The 24,218-nt window shown below is 37.0% G+C and overlaps 1 protein-coding gene and 1 non-coding gene across 5 annotated transcripts in view; both read left to right on the top strand.

Moving 5' to 3' along the window:
- Positions 1 to 24,218, top strand: part of Znf143 (zinc finger protein 143) — a 59,289-nt gene that overhangs the window by 25,700 nt on the left and 9,371 nt on the right. For 3 of the 4 annotated variants that reach the window (XM_027942350.2, XM_071616392.1, XM_027942351.2), the window contains exons 9-14: positions 1,130 to 1,205; positions 2,343 to 2,468; positions 5,813 to 5,992; positions 10,726 to 10,953; positions 14,116 to 14,264; positions 16,951 to 17,112. In XM_027942350.2, the coding sequence (XP_027798151.1) occupies positions 1,130 to 1,205; positions 2,343 to 2,468; positions 5,813 to 5,992; positions 10,726 to 10,953; positions 14,116 to 14,264; positions 16,951 to 17,112 (921 nt within the window). The remainder of the gene's footprint in view (positions 1 to 1,129; positions 1,206 to 2,342; positions 2,469 to 5,812; positions 5,993 to 10,725; positions 10,954 to 14,115; positions 14,265 to 16,950; positions 17,113 to 24,218) is intronic. The other variant, XM_071616393.1, reaches the window with a different exon arrangement.
- LOC114098285 (small nucleolar RNA SNORA2/SNORA34 family) lies at positions 17,933 to 18,065 on the top strand. The gene has a single exon (XR_003583719.1). It is a non-coding gene; the product is annotated as a small nucleolar RNA SNORA2/SNORA34 family (small nucleolar RNA).

Genomic DNA, 24,218 nt, shown 5'->3' with positions numbered 1-24,218 from the left:
GGATCATAAGAGTACCTCTCTCACAGAGTGGTTATAAGAATTAAGTAAGTTCTGCTGTTTCTGTAAAGTACTAAGAAAAATGGCCTGATATGTGAGAAATGTTCATTGAATGGCCATTGTCATGATTACACATTTGTCACAGCAATAGATACTATTATGTCCCCACCTTACAAAGAGGACTTCAAGGTTTAGAGAAGGAAGTGGTGGAACCTTACTTCAAACTTAGACCCCTCTAATAGCAGCCTCCACACTTTTTACATTGGGTAACGTTTCCTTGCACCCTGTCTTAATTCTCTTCATGCATGTTTCATGCAGGTACCTTTAATCACTCTGGAAAAACTCAGACCTCAGATGTTCCTGTTATATTATAATATTGTTATTCCTTATTAAAATGAATATTTTAAGCCCATTTTATCCCCTCATCCTAGATGTGGAATACAAATAAAAACTTAAGTATGGGCTGGGGCTATAGCTCAGTGGTAGAGTGCTTGTCTTGCATACATGAGGCACTGGAGTCAATATTCAGCACCACATAAAAATAAATAAAATACAGATATAGTGTCCATCTACAACCAAAAAACAAAAAAAAAACTTAAATGCTTAAATGTAAGCTGGGCATAGTGGTGCACACCTATAATCCGAGCTACTTGGAATGCTGAAGTACGAAGATTGCAGGTTTGAGGCCAGCATGGGCAACTGGCAAAACCTCATGGCTCATGCCTGTAATCCCAGCAGCTTGGGAGGCTGAGGCAGGAGGATTGTGAGTTCAAAGCCAGCTTCAGCAAAAGCCAGTTGCTGAGCAACTCAGTGAGACCCTGTCTCTAAATAAAATACAAAAAATTCTCTCCGAGGTGTGTGCCATTGCGCCTGGCTTGTTTGCTTGTCTTTGTCTTCTTTTTTACAGTGCTGGGGATCCAGCCCAGGATCTCACCATGCTAAGCAAGTACTGTACCACTGACCTATATCCCTATCCCTGGGCTATGGTTTTTGTGGAAAAGGTGTTTTATTTCTTTCAAAAGCATACAACAAAATCACTCAGCACTAAGAGGGGAAAATAGGTCTATGTTAAAATCATCTTACTTGAGGAGTGTGTGGAAGAAATGGAATCATGCCTGTGTTTTAATAACAGGTCCATGAACGGTCACACACAGGAGACAGGCCTTATCAGTGTGAACATCAAGGCTGTGGGAAAGCTTTTGCAACAGGTAAGAACATAAATTTTCTTTGTTTCTAGGTTCTGATGGAGGTCAAGCAGAGATAAGTGGGCAAAAACTTGACCCTTCATCCTTGTCTTGAGTCCAGAGAACACATGATTGGGTTTTCTTTTCTTTTTTAAATATTTATTTTTTAATTGTAGTCGGACACAATACCTTTATTTATTTATTTTTATGAGGATCAAACCCAGGGCCTCACACATGCTAGGCAAGCGCTCTACCGCTGAGTCACAACCCCATCTCTTATTGGGTTGTTTTTTTTTTTTTTTTGAGGGGGGGGGCATTTTTTTAATATTTATTTTTTAGTTTTCGGCGGACACAATATCTTTGTTTGTATGTGGTGCTGAGGATTGAACCCGGGCCGTACGCATGCCAGGCGCGCTACCGCTTGAGCCACATCCCCCAGCCCTTATTGGGTTTTCTTAACTCTTAACTGCCTCCTTAGCCTGATTGCTCTACCCCTCTCTGTGTTCTTTTTTTCCTTCACAGACCTGTCTTTGCCTACTTTGGTGCTTTTCACTACATGTTCTGCTTTCTTTTAGCAAGAAAAATAAAAGCCAAATTTTAAAAGCTGACTAAAAATTTAACATTAATACAGACCTTAGGGAACCACTGAGAACTGGAACTTAACAGTGGGATGGAGTCTACCCAGGGATATATGTGGCAGGGCCAACATGTACCATTCCTCCTGACATTCATTCTTTGTTCCTTGTCTTGAATCCAATTTAAACTTTTTGGATATGAGTTGTGAACATCATCTAATATAATTGGGACACTTTTTTAAAAATGTATTTTTAGTTGTAGATGGACACAATACGTTTATTTTATTTATTTATTTTTATGTGGTGCTGAGTATTCAAACTCAGGGCCTCACATGTGCTAGGCAAGCGCTCTACCACTGAGCCACAACACCAGCCCAATTGGGACACTTTTAAAAAATTAAACACACACTTCTAAACAAAGATAAACTACTAAAAATTTTCAGTGTGATAGTCCTGAGCCATCTAAGGACGTTTTTAATAACGTGTTTTATTCTTGGAATTTACTATATTTTTCAGTACTTTAATTTCAATGTGAATGTTTAGAGGAGTATTGTGTAATTAAATTTCTTTTAAATTTTCCTTGAAGGTTATGGATTAAAAAGTCATGTCAGAACTCATACAGGAGAAAAGCCATATCGGTGTTCAGAAGATAATTGTACCAAATCTTTCAAAACATCAGGAGATCTACAGAAACATATTAGAACTCATACAGGTACCATTGTAAATAGTGTCATATCTAGGACAAGAATTCTTGATCTTCAGGGAGGGGATTTGGGGAAGGAGTATCTGGAAAATTTTCAGGGAATCAGTATCAGGGGCTTCTTTTAAATTCCTGAAATTCCATGGAATTTGCTGTTTGTGTTTATATGTTTCTTACCAGGATAAGGGCTCAAGACTCTCTTAGATTCTTAAAAGGGTCTGTGTTCCAAAAGAGATGAACAATGGCTCTAGAGTACCATCCCTTGCAGCTTGCAGAAATTATCTGAGCAACAAGCTCATTTTCCTAGGATTGCATGTCTAGTTAGTAGCCTGAGAACAAAACCTAAGGCACCTGATTCTGCCTGAGTGTAGTATCGCTTCTCCTCAGTAAGCTGCTGCTAAAGAAAATATCTGAACCCCTAATAGCCCCACAGAAAGAAAAAACATGTAGCCACTTGCAGCAGTGTATGCCTGTAATCCCAAGGACTTGGAGACTGAAGCAAGAGGATCACAAGTTCAACTCAGGGAGGCTGTCTTCAAAATAAAAAATAAAAAGGGCTGGGGATATATCTCAGAGATAGGGTGCTCCTGGGTTCAATCCCTAATACCCCTCTCCCCACCCCCTCCCCAAAAAAAGACTTGTTACTTGTGATCATCTCTTCTTTAAATGTCTTTATCTTCTTTTTCTTTTTTAAACTGCTTGTTTCCTTTTTTTTTTTTTTTTAGAGAGAGAGAGAGAGAATTTTTTTTTAATATTTATTTTTTTTAGTTTTCGGTGGACACAACATCTTTATTTTATTTTTATGTGGTGCTAAGGATCGAACCCAGCACCCTGTGCATGCCAGGCGAGCGCGTTACCGCTTGAGCCACATCCTCAGCCCTCTTACCTTCTTTTTCTAAGTGGTACTTTATTCTTATCTCCCCTCACTCCCCTCTCTACCCTATGCTTGACTGCTTGTGGAATTGATACTATAAGGGTGATTATTTGTTTTTAGTTTTTTTGTTTTGGTATCAGGGATTGAACCCAAGGGCTCTTAACCACCAATCACATCCCCACCCCTTAGCTCTCACTAAGTTGCTTAGGGCCTCACTAAGTTGCTGAGGCTGACTTTGAACCTAAGCTTCTCTTGTCTCTGCATCCCTAGCCACTGGAGCTGGGATTCTAGGTGTGTGCCACTACGCCTGGCTTAAGGATTTGTTTTGGATCAGAGCTGAACAAAATTCAGAAACTGTTGATAAAAGATGCTATTTTAAGCTATTGACTAAGTAATAAAGCATAAAATAATTTAGAGATTTTTAATATAGGTGTTTTAAACATGGTGTTATAACTTTGTCCCCGAATGTTGCAATTTTTGTACTTCCAAATACTCTGATATAGTTTAACAAATTTCCAGGGAGGATTCTTCTAGCAACTAAGGTTAATCTTTAGTACAAACATGATCCTAAATTTGCTTTACTTTGTAATGCTTAGGAATGGTTGTAGGTATCTGCTTCCTTTTCTTCCTGCACTTATTTTTATTCATTGTATCAAAGGCAAGTGTTTCCAAGATGCTATAAATTTTGTTTGGATTTGCAATATAAAGCCAATTTGTTGTATAAAAGCTATATACAACCATTGACATTGAGCAAAAACGTCAGGATTATGATTTGATTTTTTTTTTTTTTTTTTTTTTTTGGTACCAGGGATTGAACCCAGGGGCATTTAACCATTTAGCCACATTCCTAGGCCTTTTTTTTTTTTTTTTTTTTAACTTTTGAGATAGGGCCTCACTTAGTTGCTGAGGCTGACTTTGAACTTGGGATCCTTCTGTGTCAGCCTCCCAAGATTATGAGATTATAGGCGAGCATCACTGTGCCTGTCAGAATTGTGATTCTTTAATTCATCCATCAAAACATACAGTTTTGGTCTTTTTTTTTTTTTTAAGAGAGAGAGAGAGAGAGAATTTTTAAATATTTATTTATTTTTTAATTTTCGGTGGACACAACATCTTTATTTTATTTTTATATGGTGCTGAGGATCGAACCCAGCGCCCCGTGCATGCCAGGCGAGCGTGCTACCGCTTGAGCCACATCCCCAGCCCCTTACACTGGTCTTTATGTTTTGTTATTTCTTTATTTTTGGTGGTGCCAAAAGTTAAACCCAAGGCCTTTTGCATGCTAGACAAGCTCTACCATTGAGCAATACTACCAGCCCCCATACACCACTTTTATCATGACATTTTCATGATTTAAAATGTTATAATGGCATAACATTTTAACATGGTACAATGTTGGGTTGAATAAGGGGCTTAGGAACTTAGGTGATTTCAGTCAAAAACAAATTAGGTGCTACAGAATAGTAATACATATAGTACAACGAAAATTGTCCTAGAACAGTTTATGCTTTTCATAGCATGTCACAGGTGGGAAGACTTTAGAGGTCTTCTAGACTTGGAGGAGATGGGACTTGCCCAATATGAATTCTGTTCTCTTTTGGTGAACATATCGTGAAAAATTCACTTGAAGAAAAGAGAAAGATTCTGTTCCTTTTTTAATGATTTCAAACTTGAGGGCAGAAATCTTTTGGAATGGTCTGTACCAACAGGGAAACCATAATTTTATTTGACCCAAAGAAAAATAACAGACTTTCTTTCTCTCTCTCTCTCTCTCTCTCTTATATATATGAAATACTTGTGTCTGTCTATAAAGATACTTTTTTTTTCCTGCTCCAGAAGTTGTTTGCTTGAGTTCATTATAGAAAAGGGCACATAAAAATTGAAAGCAAAAGCCATCTCCTGCTTGACTGTTCAAAGGACTTTTGAGTTTCAAGGTTGTATAAAGCAAATAGGAAAGAAGGAATATAATTGGCAGAGTTTTCAGTCATAAGTTTGGACTATGAGAATAGTAATGTATTTAGCAAGTATTTTGACAAACATACTAAGCACTAGATTTTAAAAGATTAAAATTATTTTTTCTGCCAGATATCGTAGCATAAATAAAGCAGGAAACAAACTTTTAAGTGATTCTGGGGTTGTTCTAACTTAATCCTTATTCTTGACCCTATTTTTTTCTTATATATTTTTTTCTGCCATTTCTTTCTGTGCTTTTCTCAGCTCAATTTTTAATATGCACACCTGAATGATTCCATCTTGGGGAGACATGTAATCACTGATGAGTTTTGAATACCATTCAGTTTTTCTAAGGCAAATTTGTTAGGAGTGGAAAATACTTTTTCCAGGGGAAAAAGAAAAAGCCTAAAAGGGAAACTTAATAGAAGACTCAAGTCTTGAGCCTGCTCCTAGGCAAAATTGAAGATAAGACCTTTCAATTTTCTATATATTTTTGCACCATTTAATTTATTCCCCTTTGTATTTTCAGGAGAAAGGCCCTTTAAGTGTCCCTTCGAAGGCTGCGGTCGGTCCTTTACAACATCAAATATCAGAAAAGTGCATATTAGGACACATACAGGAGAAAGACCTTATTATTGCACAGAACCAGGATGTGGGAGGGCATTTGCCAGCGCAACCAATTATAAAAATCATGTGAGGATACACACAGGTAATGATCTCTGATCTCTTGGTCCTTTATCTTTGAAGGCTTAGTTTAATTCTTCCCCCTTCCAGAAACAATACCTAGCTAATCTCTTCTTTTCTTCCTACCAGTTGGCATGGAGGAAAGAAGTTAAACACCTTTAAAATTTTTCAACTTAATCATTCTTTTGTATGTTCGTTTCTTCAACAATTATTGACATCTATCATGAGTTTTTCTACCAGACACCATAGACGAGACAGATAAGACATTATCAAATACAGTCTAGTTGGGGAGAGATTAGTGGTCATAAACTTGCTGAAGAATGTCTGTAATATGAACAAGATGCTTGGGAGCAGAGGCAGGAACAGTCATTTCTTGCAGGAACGGAAGAAATGTTTCAGAAAGACTTTACTGGGGAATTTGACTTTTAGACTGAATCCTGATGTAAAAGGTAAACAGAAGATTATTCTTTGCAGGGGAAGTGTAATGAAGATAGGCACAAAGGTATGAAAAAACATAATATTGGGTGGTTCCATATAATTAGAGCATAGATTACATGTAGAAGATTTGTACGCAGTGAAGTCGGAGGAGTAATCAGGGGATTTTTGTATTATGCTGTCATGGTAAGGTGTTTCTTAAATTAAACTTTGTGGAGCTTGTGGGGTAGAAAAGGAGGAATGATCTATGGATACATTTTCCGCTTTTTTGGCAATACTGGGGATTGAAACCAGGGTTGGTGCTCTACATCCCCAGCCGCGCCCCCCCTCCCCCCCCCCTTTTTTTTTTAATAAGACAAGGGTCTTACCAGGTTGCCGAGGCTGTCCTTGAATTTATGATTCTACTGCCTCAGCCTCTCAGGTCACTGGGATTATAGGTGTACACCACCATGCTTGGCTTCTCATTTTTTAATAAACAGCTATATTAAGATAAAATTCACATACTAGACATTTATCCATTTATTTTTATTTTTAAAGAGAGAGAGGGATAGAGAGAGAATTTTTTTTAATATTTATTTTTTAGTTTTCGGTGGACACAATATCTTTATTTTATTTGTATGTGATGCTGAGGATCGAACCCAGCGCCCCGCGCATGGCAGGTGAGTGCGTTACCTCTTGAGCCACATCCCCAGCCCCATTTATCCATTTAAAGCATAATGATTCTCCAAACGTGGTAGTGCATGCTTGTAACCCCAGCCACTCATGAGGCTGAAGCAGGAGGATTGCAAATTCAAGGCCAGCCTCAGGAATTTAACAAAGTCCTAAGCAACTTAGCAAGATCCTGTCTCAAAATAAAACATTAAAAAAGGCTGGGGCCAGATGCAGTAGCGCACACCTGTAATCCCAGCGCTTGGGAAGCTGAGGCAGGAGGATGGTGGGTTCCAAGCCAGCCTCAGCAACATCGAGGTGCTAAGCAATTCAGTGAGACTCTGCCTCGAAATAAAATACAAAATAGGGCTGGGGATGTGGCTCAGTGGTTGAGTGCCCCTGAGTTCAATCCCTGGTACCCGAAAAAAAAGGACTGGGAATGTAGCTTGGTGATAAAGCACCCCTTGGATTTAATCCCCAATACAAAAAAAAAAAAAAAAAACAAAAAACGGGAGTGGAATTATTGGGTCACTTTTCAAAAGTCTTTTAACTTTTTTTTTTTTCTCATCAATGAGTTTTTCCCTTCTTTTTTTTTTTTTTTAGTTTTCGGCAGACATAGCATCTTTGTTTGTATGTGGTGCTGAGGATCGAACCTGAGCCACACGCATGCCAGGCGAGCGCGCTACCGCTTGAGCCACATCCCCAGCCCCATCTTTTAACTTTTTAAAAAAAATTTTTTCTAGTTGTAGATGGACACAATATCTTTATTTCATTTTATTTATTTATTTATTTTTATGTGGTGCTGAGGATCAAACCCAGGGCCTCACATGGGAGAGGCAGCACTTTACCACTGAGCTACAACCCCAGCCCTATTTTTTAACTTTTGAGGAACTGCCAAACTGTTTTCGAAGTAGCTGTGCCATTTTACAGTCTCACCTGCAATGTATGATGCTTCCATTTGATCCACACCATAGGCAGATAATTGTTATTTTTTTTTATTATAACTTTCCTAGTAGTGTGATATCTTTTGATTTGCATTTTCCTGATGGCTAATGATGTTAAGTATCTTTTTATGTGCTTATTGGCCTTTCATATATCTTCTTTGGAGAAATATCTTTTCAAATCCTTTGCCCTTTTTTAACTGGGTTGTTTTTTCACTATTGGGTTGTAAGAATTATTTATTATTCTGGATACAAGTCCTTTGTCAGACAGATTTGCAGTATTTTCCCCTCTATGGGTTGTCTTTTCAATTTTTTCATAAAATGCAGTCTATCATGAAGTTTGATTATCAGATGACCCATGTGAAGCCATGTAGCCAGCCAAAAGGAACTCTAAAGCTCAAGCAAAAAAAAAAAAAAAATTTTTTTGATGGGGGTGTACTAGGAATTGACCCCAGAGGTGCTTTACCACTGAGCTACATCCCCAGTCCCTCGTTCTTTTTATTTATTTATTTATTTATTTATTTTGAATAGCATCTCACTAAATTGTTGAGGTTGACCTTGAATTTTCCATCCTCTAACATCAGCTTCTGGAGTTGCTGGGATTGAAAGCATGTGCCATTGTATTCTGCTCCATTCAGTTTTTGACTGTGGTTTGGTGCCACCTAGTGGGGATTTCTGTTCTCAGTTGAAAATTGGCTGATTTTCCAAGTTGAAATTTGCTGCCACTTTCCTGCTTAGGAAATCTACTCCCACTTCCCTTTCCCTCACTATATTTTCCTTACAACCATCCACCAAGATAAGAACTTAATCCTGCCTGCTTTGAGAATGGATATTGGGAGGAAGAGGACAGGAAGCCATCTCCAATTACTTTTATGTCTAAAACTTAAATTATATTAGTGAGGGATTTCTTTATGGGTAGTTTTACTGTGGTTAGAGCCATGAGAAGAAATGCACCAAGGAAGATCTAAAATAAGAATTAGCTGGAACATGGATCTCTACACTTACACATTCTATATCAGAAATGAAGAGTTCACACTAATACTTCCAATTCTAGTTCATCCCACAAGGCTCTTCCTCCCCATTCCATATTTGTACGTCTCTTCCACACTGAGAACCCTGGCTTCTACAGCACTGAATATTTATTCATTTGCTCAGTCTTTAGTTACATCTAAAATAATTTTAGTATCACTTCAGTCATACCACCACAATGCATAAGCCTATTGAAGAGTTCAAGGTTTGTTTGCAACTGCTGCCTCATCCCTAGCTCAAGACTGAGGACATTAGTTAAAATGCCATATATAAAATATTAGTTAAATACTCTATATAAAAGTTACTTGACGGGGGGGCTGGGGTTGTGGCTCAATTGTAGAGTGCTTGCCTCACATGTGTGAAGCACTGGGTTCAATCCTCAGCACCACATAAAAATAAATAAGTAAAATAAAGATATTGTGTCCATCTACACAGCTAAAAATACTAAAAAAAAAAAAAGTTACATGAGGGGTGAGAGTGTGGCTCAGTGGCAGAATGCTTGCCTAGCATGTGTGAGGTGCCGCATAACAAATAAAGGCATTCTGTTCATCTACAACTACAAAAAAAAAATTACTTGAAATAATTTATTTTCCTCATGCCCCAGTGTGGATAAAAGTATTCACTTAAACTATAATTAGGATAACTTGTTCCATTTGCTTTCAGTTTTAGGTCCCCATACCACCACAAAATAGCATTGCCTAGATATTCTGTGATATTAAGTAATTATTGTTAATTTTGTTTATGTTGTTTAAAAATAACAGGATCCATCTTTCATATACATAATCTCACACATTTCGGATAATATAGAATGTTTTCTGGAACTGTTTTAGAATAATCCTCGGTAGGAAGAAGGGATAAGTATGTAATAAATAAATGAAACAATATTGGTTATGAATTAATAGTTGAAGCTGAGTGATTGGTACATGGAGTTTTGTTATACTGTTTCTCTATATTTTTGTGTAAGTTTTAAATTTTCCATAATAAAAAGTTCAAAAAATATTATATACTACCTATAGTATTCTCAGATTATTTCATAGAACAGGAATTAATAGTTTTTTCTTCCATTTGTCTTGCCTACTTGCTATTGGTGAGGAAAGAATAGCTTTTGATTGGATATAAGAGGTCAAGTGAAGTTAAATTGTAAATGTTCTTTTAGATATATTTAGATATATAGTTGAATATTGACATGTCTAACTTGTCTGTAGACTTTTAAAAAAAATCCTTTTTCATTATCTTTATAAAACTTTTTGGGTAAGCTGCATTAGTTATAGTAATACTTGCATTTGTTATTCTTATTATTAGTATATCTATCTAGTTACAGGAAACAATAAATTATAGTTTCATCAAAGTTAAACTGGGTAATAACATCATCCTTAATTCTCTCATCTCTTGAAATTAAGGGAACATTGGGATTGATGCTTAAGGACAATATTCAGAATGTAGACTACCTTTTGAGCCAAGTTAAAATTATAGTTACGGTTTTTCCCTCATGGTAGGATATGAAGAGATTTGACAAGCTTTATGTGTATATGTTGCTGTGTTGGGTAAGCGCTTCATTACTGATCTATGTCCACAGCCCAGATTTGGCAACTGTTTAATTTTAGAGGTCCTCCACCCCATAATGGAATAATTATGTCTACCTATGTAAAAGCTGACCTTTTTTTTTTTTTTTTAAGCTGACATTTTGTGTGCTGGTTTTTCTTAGGGGAAAAGCCATATGTTTGTACAGTTCCTGGGTGTGACAAAAGGTTTACAGAATATTCTAGTTTGTACAAACACCACGTCGTTCACACTCACTCCAAACCATACAACTGTAATCACTGTGGTAAGACATACAAGCAGATCTCCACGCTGGCTATGCACAAACGGACAGCCCACAATGACACTGAGCCCATTGAGGAGGAGCAAGAAGCCTTCTTTGAGCCTCCCCCAGGTAAGGTTTTTATCCATTATAGCTGTTTCTGAGTTTGAGAATCAAACAACTATGAATATAATTTATGATTCATAACATTTTCTCAAATTAGAAAGTTTCTTTTCTGTAATCACACAAATTTACAATTTATAACTGTGAAAAGTACTATTGAAGAAAGGTATTAGAGCTCTGGGTTGTGTTAAGAGAGGAACTTGGTCTTATCTAGGAAAGTGTAAGTTTCTCTGAGGAAATGGTGTTTGGAGAAAATCTAGAGGGTGAATCTTCAAGTAGGCTAACTAGGTGAAGAAACGGGTTGGGGGAAGGGAAACAGCAAAGATGAGAACTTTCAAGTAGAAGGTATGATACTACAAAAAGCAGGAGGTTAGAGAGAGCAAAGTAAATTAGAGATACTGAAAGAAGCCTGATCAGGATGGTGGTTCTGCCTGGGAAGGTGGTGTGAAGTGAGGGTAGAGAATGAGGTAGGGGCAGCCTAGTCATAAGATTAGAGAAGTACTCCAAATAATACTTCATTGATTCAGGTGCTGTTAGGTATATAGTAAGAAACAAAACAACTCATTTCAATGAGGAAAAACCTTTGAAAAAATATTTTATAGAATTATATGCACGGTGGCACTCGCCTGTAATCCCAGTGGCTCGGGAGGTAGAGGCAGGAAGATTGCAAGTTCAAAGCCTGCTTAGCAAGGTACTTAGAAAGGTACTTAGCAACTCAGGGAGACCCTGTTTCTAAGTAAAATACAAAAAAGGGCAGGGGATGTTGCCCAGTAGTTAAGTGCCCTTGAATTCAATCCCCAGTACACACACAAAAAAATGTAGTTATAAGACTCTTACACTTTTTAAGCCCTTTATCTTTTTCTTTTCTTTTCTCTCTTTTTTTTTGGATTAAACCTAGGGGTGCTCTTCCACTGACTATACCCCATTCCTTTTTCTTTTTTTGAGATAGGGTCAAGACAAATTGCCAAATCTGTCCTCAAACTTGAAATTCTGTCTCAGATTCCTGAATCCCTGGGCTTATATGCATGTATCACCATGCTCTGTCTTTTGATTATCTTTTTTTCTTTCTTTTTTAAAAATATTTTTTAGTTGTACATGGACACAGTGTCTTTGTTTATTGACTTTTATGTGGTGCTGAGGATTGAAACCAGTGCCTCACACAAGGGAGGCAAGTGCTTTACCACTGAGCCACACCCCAGCCACCTTGATCTTTTCTTATATGTTGATATTTCATATTATTAAAAATTTCTGTTTTTTTTTTTCCCCAGTACTGAGAATTAAATCTAGGAGGTACACACTATCACTGAGCTACATCTCCTGCCCTTTTTAAAATTTTGAGACAGGACCTCCCTAAATTGCAGAGGCTGGCCTTGAACTTGTGATAACTTAGGTTAAAAAAAAAAAAACCCTAAAATCTGGTGGGGCACAATGGCTAATCTCAGTAGCTCTGGAGGCTGAGGCAGAAGGATTGCAAGTTTAAGGCTAGCCTCAGCAACTAAGTGAGGCCCTAAGCAATTTAGGAGACCCTGTCTTAAAATAAAAAATAAAAAGGGTGGGGATGTTGCTCAGTGGTAAAGCCCCTGGGCTCAATCTTCAGTACAAAAAGAAAGAAGGGAAGGAAAGGGAGAAGGAGGAAGGAGAAAGGAAAAGAAAGAAAGGAGAGGAGAAAGACACAAGGAAGGGGAGAACGCTTTTCTAAGAATAGGTATAGATTTGTTTTCCTTTCACATGGTTCCCTGGGTTTTGTAACCAGTTGGAATAATAGTATATATAAGTATCTGTGGAACAGAAGAAAAAAGAGTGAAGTCATTACTGTCATGGAAATGGCACCTTGATGACTGTAGTCATGTGCATGCATCAAGTACTGACTTTCAGAAGACTTATAGATTACTTCTTTGTAGGGGAAAATTTTTTGCTCTCTTTCTCTTACTTCATGTGAAGTGGAAAATGTTGGAAGAATAGAGATCAGTAATCTCCCTAGTTGACAAGTATAGCAGTAATGACTTAAAATTGCTGTTTACTTGCTAGTGGTTTGCAAAATAAAGAAGTAAGGAGGTTGCTTTTGTTTAACTTCTTAAATGATTAACTTCACCCCAGATAATGTGCCATTACATTGTCTTTACACAATGATGTCATTGTTTATTGATAACCTGTAATCAGTCACTTGTGTTAAAGGCTAAATTAGTAGACAGAGTTTGCAAAGTTTAGTAGTTTTGTGGTTTATGTTTATGAAGATTCTTTTATTACTTTTATGGTTTATTTTGTTTTGTGCTTTTTAGTTATACATGACAGTAGAATGTATTTTGACATACAGACATGGAATATAACTTCCCATTCTTGTGGTTGTACCTGATGTGGAGTTACACTGGTCGTGTATATATATATACACACACACACATACATATGTATATATTTTATTGTAGATGGACACAATGCCTTATTTTATTTATTTATTTTTATGTGGTACTGAGGATTGAACCAGTGCCTCACATGTGCTAGGCAAGTGCTCTACCACTGAGTTACAACCCCAGCCCCTGGTCATGTATTCATGTATGAACATAGTTATATCCAATTCATTCTACTGTCTTTCTTATTCTCACCCTGCCCCCACCCCCAACTTGTATGGCTTCTTAAGTGACTCCAAGAACTTAGTGCATCCTTGTTGTATTGAAGGATTTTTTTCTAGTCTTTCTATAGAGTTTCTCCCTTCCCTTTTCCAACACATATGCACAATATCACATAATTATTCCAACTAAGATTTAAAAAGTGTGGGGCTGGGGTTGTGGCTCAGCAGTAGAGCGCTCGTCTCACACGCGAGGGACCCTGGGTTTGATCCTCAGCACCACATAAAAAATAAATGAGTGAAATAAAGGTATTGTGTCCAACTATAAAATAAATATTTTAAAAAAAAGATTTAAAAAGTGGTCCCCCAAAATTAAAACACTTAAATTTGATGGGAAAGGTTTGATGTGGTTTGATATGATTTGGTTTAGCTTTCAAAACGTAGAAGTGAAGGAAGTAGAAGGAGGTACTAGAAGTTTTTTTCATGATTTAGAATATACTATAAATAAATTTTATATAATATTCTCTTTAATATTAAAATATTCTCAGTTTTCTAGACAGATTGATTAATTGGTCATAGAGGTCGTTGTTGTTTTTTTTTTTAAACAGGTCAAGGCGAAGATGTTCTTAAGGGGTCCCAGATCACATATGTTACAGGTGTAGAAGGAGATGATGTTGTATCCACACAAGTAGCCACAGTAACCCAGTCCGGGTTGAGTCAACAAGTTACACTTATATCCCAGGATGGGACCCAGCATGTAAGTGTCTACCAAAAGCTAGTCAAGTTAAATCATATTTCTCTTCAACCGTTTTTGAAAACACAGTCCAGGTCCTCATTGAAGAATTTCCTTGGAATATTCCTTGGAATATCAAGGAATAAAGGTTGGATTTCAGCCTGTAGGCAGGCAGTAACATATCTCCTAAAAGTTCTCCATAGGCTACTAAAAGAGATTACATGAAGTGAGTTTAGTAGGGAGAGAATGTTTACGTCTCTGTAAAATTCATATAGAGTGTTACTGGTATCACTCAAAGGTGAGGGGTAATGAAGGTCAGAACCACAGGGAAACTGAGGGCTTCAAAAGTATCCATGTGAAACATAGATCTGAGAAGGGATGGGTTTGGTGGCTAATTAGGTCCAAGAAATGAGGTTTGAGAAAACAGCAGAGCTTTGGCTGACGTGATCAGGATATGATGGACTCAATAAAAGATCCTGGGAAATAAGTGACAGGCAAACCTATGAAATTTCCAAACTGTGGCACTCTTCCTTTCCAGGAATCATGGAAGTTTACTCAACTAACTCCACAGAGTTAATAAAGCAAATATCTTGATTTCCTCCAGAAAATGCACAGTTTAATGGCTGTTCTCTAAAAGCTAAACTTGTTGTTTTCTAGATTCTGCTAGCTTAAAATAACTTAACTTTGATTTTATTTTTGAGTTCTAACTAAGGTTTTCTTAGTACCTTTAAAATTAGGAATGTTGGGGTATAATGTGCTTTTTTATCTGTCTCTTCCAAGGATGAATCTCTCCTTACTCACCTCTCTTGGACTTTTACCTTCCATAATTAATCTGCCTTTTTAACAAATTGATAACTATTAACATGCCTATATTAGTTAGGTGGCAGAACCCATTCAGGATCAAATAATACAAAGCATTCATACCATCACATGCTTGCACCCCCAGCCCCCACTTTGACATTGTGAATTCTGCACAGTACTCTGCCCACTGACTGTCATGCAAGAAAGATTAAACATATTTACTTAACCTAATTTTAATTCATTAGCTCTAAAACTTTGTCTTGAATCAGATCATCACAAACAGAGGACCTCTGGAAGTCATTTAATCTACCCTTCCTTCCTATGTAGGAGAAATCCCTTCTATAGCAACTTTGAAATATCCTTTACTGAGCTAATACATAGTGATTGATTAACTTCTCTGTTAAGAGGCAGCCAGGAGAACTCTACTATTTATTGGGAACCCACCTCTGTATTGTTAATTCATGGTTCTTTTTTAACCATACGGAATAAATCTAATCCCTCTTCTTCTTCTTCTTCTTTTTTTTTTTTAGAGAGAGAGAGAGAGAGAGAGAGAATTTTAATATTTTAGTTTTCAGCAGACACAACATCTTTGTTTGTATGTGGTGCTGAGGATCAAACCCGGGCCACACGCATGCCAGGCTAGCGCGCTACCGCTTGAGTCACATCCCCAGCCCTAATGCCTCTTCTTATACTCCAAAACAACTGTCTTCCCCATCCTAATGAGTGTTGTATTTCTTCTAGATTCAACCTTCCCATTTCCTTCAGTAATTAGATTTCCATTCCATTCCTTCAACAGATATTTATTGACCATCTATCCCATGCCAGACATTTTGGTAGTCAATACTGGGTGTACAGGAAAGGGAATATCACAGTCTAGGAGAAAGCCATTTCTAAAATGAACAGTTTCTCATAATGAGGGATATATAATTGATGGGCATATAAAGTGGTGTGGAAGCCTGAAGTAGAAAGTAATGAATCTTGGAGATTCTTATGGATTTGGTCATTCAGTTGGTTCCTGAAGAATTTTCATGAGCTTGCCATGCTAAGAATGAAGGGAAGGGAAAAGCCATGAATGTGACTTTGTCTAGGACTGGGAATCAGTTGTGGCTAGAGAGTCAGATGCAAATTAGGAAGTAGTAGTTGGTAAAGGCTAGATCATGAAAGGTTAAGGATGCCACAGAGGAAGTCTGAACATTGAAGGATAGGAAGTAACTGGGAATTTTAGCAAGTAGAATAATAAGACTTGATTTGCTTTGTTTTAGAAAGGTGTTAAGGTGGAGGATGGTTAGGGAACAGTTATGCTGGACACTTGGAAAGGAATTGGATTACTACAGAAATTCAGATGAGAGAAAAATAAGGGTCTCAGCTAGCAACAGGGATGGAGAGAAGAGGAAGAGATCATTTAAGAAATACTGCTGGAGGTGGGGATATAGCTCAGTTGGTAGAGTGCTTGTCTTGCATGTACAAGGCCCTAGGTTCAATCCCCAGTACCACAAAAAAAAAAAAAAAAAAAAAAAAAAAGACAGACTGCCGGGCACAGTAGTGCATGCCTGTAATCCCAGTGACTCAGGAAGCTAAAACAGGAGGATTGCAAGTTTGAGACCAGCCCCAATAACTTAGTGAGGTCCTAGCAACTTAGCGAGACCCTGTCTCAAAATAAAAAATAAAATGGGCTGGGGATGTAACTCAGTGGTAAAGTGCCTCTGTGCCTCTAGTGCCAAAAAAAAAAAAAAAAAAAAAAAGGAAGAAAAGAGAAGAAGACTGATTTGTCTGATGACTAGAATAATTTATTTAATTGTGAAAGGTTTATTTGCTCCCACAGAGTAAACCTATATAAGGGTCAGGCCCTATAACCAAGATCGCCAAATATAACATGAAGCATTGATTTGTAAAAGGCACTGTATTACAGGTCAACATATCTCAGGCTGACATGCAGGCCATTGGCAACACCATCACAATGGTAACGCAGGATGGCACACCCATCACAGTCCCTGCTCATGACGCAGTCATCTCTTCAGCAGGAACACACTCTGTTGCTATGGTCACCGCCGAGGGTACAGAAGGGCAGCAGGTAATTACCTTTGTCTGTTATATCAGTCAATACATATATCCATTTCAAAACTGTTGCACATATGAAAAAAAAATCTGTTATACAACTTTATATATATGACAGTGGTTAGGCATAAAAACTTCAAATTGAATTCAGTTTTGGAATTTCTTAGCTAATTAACCCTCAGAGTCTGTTTTTTTGTTCATCTTTAATTAAGAGTGATAGTTCTATCTGCTCCATAAGATCAATATAAGGATTAAATGAGATAATGCATGTAAAGTACTCAGCCCAGCTGTATATTAAGTATTCCTTACTGGTAGCTCTTATCACCATCATCATCATCATATACTCAAGAAATTAATTCATTTGCAAAATTTACTTATTTTTACTTTATTAAATTTTCTAGGTATTAATATACTCACATAATTTAAAAAAAAAATAGGGACATGGTAGAGCCAGTAGTAGAGCCCTTGCCTAGTATGAATGAGGCCCTGGGTTCCACCTCCAGCACTACACACACACACATACAAAAAAAAAAAAAAAAAGGACAAAAATATATATATAGGTGTACAGTGAAAAGTGTCCTCCCATCCCTGCCTCTTATCTACTCAGTTTTTGCCCCTATAGATAATTCACTTTTATTAACCTTTGATGTGTTATTCCAGTAATTCTTTAAGCATATACAAATAAATAGTTGTCTTCCCTTCTTTCTTTTTTTAATGGCAGTAAATGATACTTTTCTGCATCTTGTTTTTTAAACTTAACACTAAGGCAGGAGGATTGCAAGTTCACGGCCAGCTTGGGAAATTCAGTGAGACCCTGTCTCAAAATTAAAAATAATTTGTCTCTAAATCAAGGCTAGCAGTTTGTTGAAACCGTTCCAAGCAAGAGCCTAAACAAATGTCTTTCTGTTGTCTGTTGGCCATTTCAGAAATTTGGAAATGTAATGATCAATTCATTAGAAAGAAACATCTGAGTCATTGGAAGTAGATGTGGGCTAAGACTTATTTGTGGTCTTAATACTGGGATTCCAAAATATCAATACAATATTTATCTCTATTTTCCTGATTTAATTGTTCATTAGAAGTATAATGCTCTTAAATCTATTAAAATAAATAAGTAAATGCAAATAAAAAGGATTGGGGCTGTAGCTTAGTGGTAGAGTGTAATCCCTAGTTCCACAAAAAAATAAACTCATATTTTTTTCCTGTTTTTATTATAACTATTAACACATTTTAATTCTACAAATCAATGAGTTTTAGTGTGTCATTTCCATACATGCATATATCATGCTTTTATTGTATCTACCTTCCCTACTATTCTCATCTTCTCTCTCCCTCTTCCCCCTTCTCTTCCTTAATCCCTCTTCTATTTACAGATTATTTATTTTTTCTTTTTAGTCTTCATATATGAGAGAAGACATGTAATAATACTTGTCCTTTTCTGTCTTGCTTATTTCACTCAACATGATGGTCTCCATTTCTATCCATTTTGCTACAAATGACAGGATTTCATTCTTTTCTATGAGACTTTATTTTAAATACTCCATTGTGTATATATACATATTATTTTATCCATTCATCTATTGATTGGCACATAGGTTGATTCCATGTCTTGGCTATAATAAATGGATATGCAGGGATCTCTCTTTTTTTTTTTTTCAGAATTTTTAAAGATGTTGATGGGCCTTTATTTTTTCATTTTTTGTTTATTTGTGTTTCTAGAGAGAAAAAAATTTTTTTTAAGAGAGAGAGAATTTTTTTTAATATTTTTCAGTTTTTGGTGGACACAACATCTTTATTTTTTATTTTATGTGGTCCTGAGGATCAAACCCAGTGCCCCGCGCATGCCAGGTGAGCATGTTACCACTTGAGCCACATCCCCAGCCCAAGAGAGAGAATTTTTTAATATTTATTTTTTAGTTTTCGGTGGACACAACATCTTTATTTATTTTTTTATGTGGTGCTGAGGATTGAACCCAGCGCCCCGCACATGCCAGGCAAGCGCACTACCACTTGAGCCACATCCCCAGCCCCAATAAATATTCATTTATTTATATGTGGTTCTGAGACTCGAACCCAGTGCCTCACACATGCTAGGCAAGTGCTCTACCACTGAGCCACAACCCCAGTCCTGCAGGGGGATCTCTTTTGTATGCTGACTTCATTTCCTTCAGGTATATCCCCAAGAGTGGTATAGCTGAATAGTTTTCTGAGGAACTTCCATAGTGTTTTCAATAGTGGCTGTACTAATTTACATTCCCACCAACAGAAATGTATAAAGGTTCCTTTTTCTTCACATCCTCACCAGCATTAGTTTGTTTTGTTTTGTTTGGGGGTACTGGGGATTGAACCCAGGGAGCTCTACCATTGAGTCATATCCTCAGCCCTTTTTATTTTTTATTTTCAGATAGGGTCTTGCTCAGTTTCCCATGCTAGCTTCAAACTCAGGATCCTCCTGCCTCAGCCTCCTGAGTTGCTGTGATTACAGGCATGCATCATCATGCTGGCTTCGGCATACTTCCATTTACATTTCTCTGATGGCTAAAGATATTGAGCATTTTTTCACATTTATTAGCCATTTGTGTATCTTCTTTTGAGAACTGTCTATTCGGGTCATTTGTCCATTTATTGATTGGATTATTCTTTCATTATTAAATTTTTGAGGTTTTTTTTAATATATTCTGGATATTAATCCTCAATTACATGAATACTAGCAAAGATGTTCTCCTATTCTGTAGGTTGTCTCTTTACTCTATTGACTGTTTCCTCTCGTTTGCTGAAGCTTTTTAACTCAATGTAATTTGGTTTGTCAATTATTGCTTTTATTTCCTGGCCTGTTAGAGTCTTATTCAGTACTTCCTATGCCAGTATCTTGAAATGTTTCCCATATGTTTTTTTCCAATATCAGATTCAGGTGTTACATTAAGGCCTTTGATCCCTTTTCTTTTTCTTTTCTTTTCTTTTTTTTATTTTAGAGACAGGGTCTTGCTGAGTAGCTGAGTTGCTTTGGGTCTCACTAAGTTGCTGAGGTCTGCTTTGAACTCTCCATTCTCCTGCCTCAGCCTCCGGAGCTGCTGGGATTACAGATTGTGTGCCACTGTGCCCAGCCTTAAGTTCATTTTAGGGTGAGAGATAGAGATCTAGTTTCAGTCTTCTACATGTGGATTTCCAGAGTTTTCCCAGCACCATTTGTTGAAGAGGCTTTTTTCTAACATGCTTTTGGTAATTTTTTTGAGAAGCAGATGGTTGTTGGATGTGTGGGTTTATTTCTGGCTCCTTTTTTGTATTTTGGTTTACATGTCTGTTTTCTGTTTGTTTTGTTTTATAGTAGAGCTTGAACCCAGGGGTGCTTTACCACAAAACTACATCCCTGACATTTTTTAGTTTTTATTTTGAAACAGGATCTTACTAACTTGCTTAGGGCCTCAGCCTCCAGAGTCACTGGTATTATAGGTGTGTGTCACTGCACCTGGTGGTACATATCTGTTTTTATGCCAAGACCATGCTGTTTTGGTTATTGTGACTCTAAAGTATATTTTGAAATAAGATATTATGATAACTCCAGCATTATCTTGTTTTGTGCTCAGGATTTCTTTGGCTCTTCAGGGTTTGTCCTTCCTTACAATTTTAGGATTGATTTTTTTTTAAATTTTCCTATGAAGAATGTAATTTAAAAAAAATATTTTTAGTTGTAGATGGATATACCTTTATTTTGTTTAACATTTTGTTTTTTTTAATGTGGTACTGGGGATTGAACTCCAGTGCCTCATGTATCAAGCACTCTCCCACTGAGCCATAACTCCAGCCCTGTCATTGATGTTTTGATGGGGATTGACTGAATCTGTAGTTACTTTTCAATAGTGTGACTTTTTTTTTAAGTTTTATTTGCATTTGTTTTACATGCTGAATTTATTCCAGTGCCATGAGTTTTTGTTTCTTCTGGGATCTTTTTCTTTTGTGCAGCCTTTTCTGGCTTAGGAACAATTTATTCCTTTTCAGTAAAGATCATCTCGATGTGGCAGGGGAGCTCGTGTATGAGTTAATCTGACCATGCACTTTGTAAGTGTAGCAGCCCATCTTGTTGCTTCATTCACCTGGATAAGTTCAATGAGTAGAGAATGTACATCTAGACCCTTAAGATATTTTAAGCATGTGCAGTAGAAACTCAGCACTCTTTTGGAGCAACTACCCATGTATTCAACCTCATTGTTTGGCCTGGGCATACTTACCAACTCTACAGTTGGCCTTTTTTTTTTTTTTTAATATTTTTTAGTTGTAGTTGGACCCAATACCTTTATTTTATTTATTTATTTTTATGTGGTGCTGAGGATTGAATCCAGGGCCTCACACATGGTAGGCGGGTGCTCTATTGCTAAGCCACAACCCCAGCCCAGTATGGCCATTTTAACAATATTAATTCTCCCAATCTGTGATCATGGGAAGTCTTTCCATCTTGTGGTGTCTTTCTTCAACTTCTTTTTCATTTTATAACTTCCATTGTAGAAGTTTTTCACTTCTTTGGTTAGGCTTATTCCTAGGTATTTTTATATTTTGGTGTGGAGGTGATATTGTGAATGGGATTGTTTACCTGATTTTTCCCCCCTCTGGTAATTCGTTATTGGTGTATAGAAAAATTACTCATTTTTGCTTTTTGTTTTTGGTACTGGGATTTAACTCAGGGAAACTTTATCACTAAGCCATGTCCCCAGCCCTTTTTAATTTTATTTGAGACAGGGTCTCACTAAATTGCCGAGAGCCTCATTAAGTTATTGAGGCCAGCCTCAAACTTGTGATCCTCCTGTCTTGATCTCCTGGGTTGCTGAGATAACAGGGATGTGCCACTGTATCTGGCCTGAGTTTTGTACATTGGTTTTGTATACTGATTCTTTGCTGAATTTTTGTATCAGTTCTAAGAGTCATTGGTGGAGTCCTTAGGATTTTCTAAGTATAGAATCCAATCATCTGCAAACAGGGATGATTTGACTTCCTCCTTTTCTGTTTGTATCCGCTTTTTTTCTTTCTTCCTTTCTCATCTGATTGCTTTGGCTGAAATATCAAATACTATATATATTGAATAAGAGTGGTGAAAGTGGACACACTTACTCTTTTTTTTGGGTACTAAGAGTTGAGCCCAGGGTTCTTTACCACTGAGCTACATCCCCATCCCTTTTTTATTTATATTATTCATTTTGAGACAGGGTCTCGCAAAGTTGCTTAGGACCTAAATTGCTGAGACTGGCCTGGAACTTGGAATTCTCCTGCCTTAGCTTCCTGGGTTGCTGAAATTACAAGCATGTGCCCTTGTGCTATTTTTTATTATAAAGGAAATGCTTCAGTTTTTCCCCATTCAAGTATGGTGTTGGCTGGGGGATTGTCACACACAGCCTTTATTATGTTGAAGTATGATCCTTTATTTGATTTACTCAGGGCTAACATGAAGGGATGTTGGATTTCATCAAAGATTTTTTCTGCATCTGTTAAGATGCTCGTGTATTTTGTTTTGTTGTCAGTACTAGGGACTGAATACAGAGGTCTACCACTGAGCTATATCACCTGCCCTTTTTATGTTTTATTTTGAGAGAGCCTCCGTAAGATTCCTGGGTTGGAATTGAGATCTAGTGATCACTCTGCCTTAACTTCCCAAGTAGCTGGGATTACAGAGAGGCATTACAGCATACAGTGGGCCTTTTTATTTTTATTTTAATAATTTGATCAGCTAGTCTGCATCTTTTAATTGGAGAAATAAGACCATTTATATTAAGGGTTATTATTGAAGAGTGTGTATAATTCCTGTTGTTTTGTTATTCTAATGTTTGATTCTTCGCTAATTCTCATTTACTGCTCTACTCTTCTAATGACATTTATCCTTTCCCATTAGTCTGTTTTTTCTTTTTTATATTTTATTTACATTTTAGTTTTTGGCAGACACAACATCTTTGTTTGTATGTGGTGCTGAGGATCGAACCTGGGCCACACCCATGCCAGGGGAGCGTGCTACTGCTTGAGCCACATCCCCAGCCCCATCCCATTAGTTTGTGATTGTTTATCTTTCTTCAAGTGTCTTTTGTAATGCTGGTTTAGTAGTCATGAATTCCTGTAGTGTATGCTTACCTTGGAAAGTCTTTATTTCTTCTTTAATTCTGAAGGAAACTTTGCTGGATGTAGTAATCTACATTCACATTTATTTACTATCAGGGATTAAAATACATGATTCTGTGCCCTATTACCTGTTACAGTTCTGATGAGAAATCTGCTGTTATTCTGATAAGTCTGCCTTTATATATGACTTGGTGCTTCTCTCACAGCTTTTATTATTTTTTTGTTCTATGCTTTTGGCACTTCAACTACAATATGTCATAAAGCAGTTCTTTTCTGGTCATGTCTGTTTGGGATTCTAAATGCCTTCTATCCCTCCATGTCTATATCTTTCAAAAGATTTAGGAATTTTTTTTGAGGCCTTTAACCTATACTTCTCCCTTGCCTATTCTATTTATATTTGTGCTTGATTTTTAATGATGTCCAATAAATCTTGCATGTTCTGTTCATTCTTATTTTGTTCATTACTGTCTGAATATGCTTATTTTCTTTAAGTTCTGATATTCTTTCTTCTACTTGATCTAGTTTATTCATGAGATTTTCAACTAAGCTTTTTATTTGACTTATTGAGATCTGTTTCCAAGATTTCTCTTTAGTTCTTTTTCAGAAATTCTTTTTCTTTATTGTTCTTTTGTGCCCTATACTGTTTTCCTTAATTCATTCGTTCAGCTGTTTATTTGTATCATCTTTTTTCTTTTTTTAAAAAATATATATATTTTTAAATTTTAGGTGGACACAATATATTTTACGTTTTTTTAATGTGGTGCTGAGGATCGAACCCAATGCCTCATGCATGCTAGGTGAGCACTCTACCACTGAGCTACAACCCCAGCCCCTATTTGTATCATCTTTCAATTCATTAATCTTTTTTTTTTTTTTTTAGCAGGAGGGGTGGGGGTACGGGGCATTGAACTCAGGGGCACTCAACCACTGAGACACATCCCCAACCCTATTTTATATTTTATTTAGAGACAGGGTCTCACTGAGTTTCTTAGCACCTCGCTGTTGCTGAGGCTGGCTTTGAACTTG

Source organism: Marmota flaviventris, chromosome 9 (assembly GCF_047511675.1).
Source record: "Marmota flaviventris isolate mMarFla1 chromosome 9, mMarFla1.hap1, whole genome shotgun sequence".
Taxonomy (NCBI): domain Eukaryota; kingdom Metazoa; phylum Chordata; class Mammalia; order Rodentia; family Sciuridae; genus Marmota; species Marmota flaviventris.
Note: the sequence above shows the minus strand (reverse complement) of the source record. Positions and strands in the feature narration are given on the sequence as shown.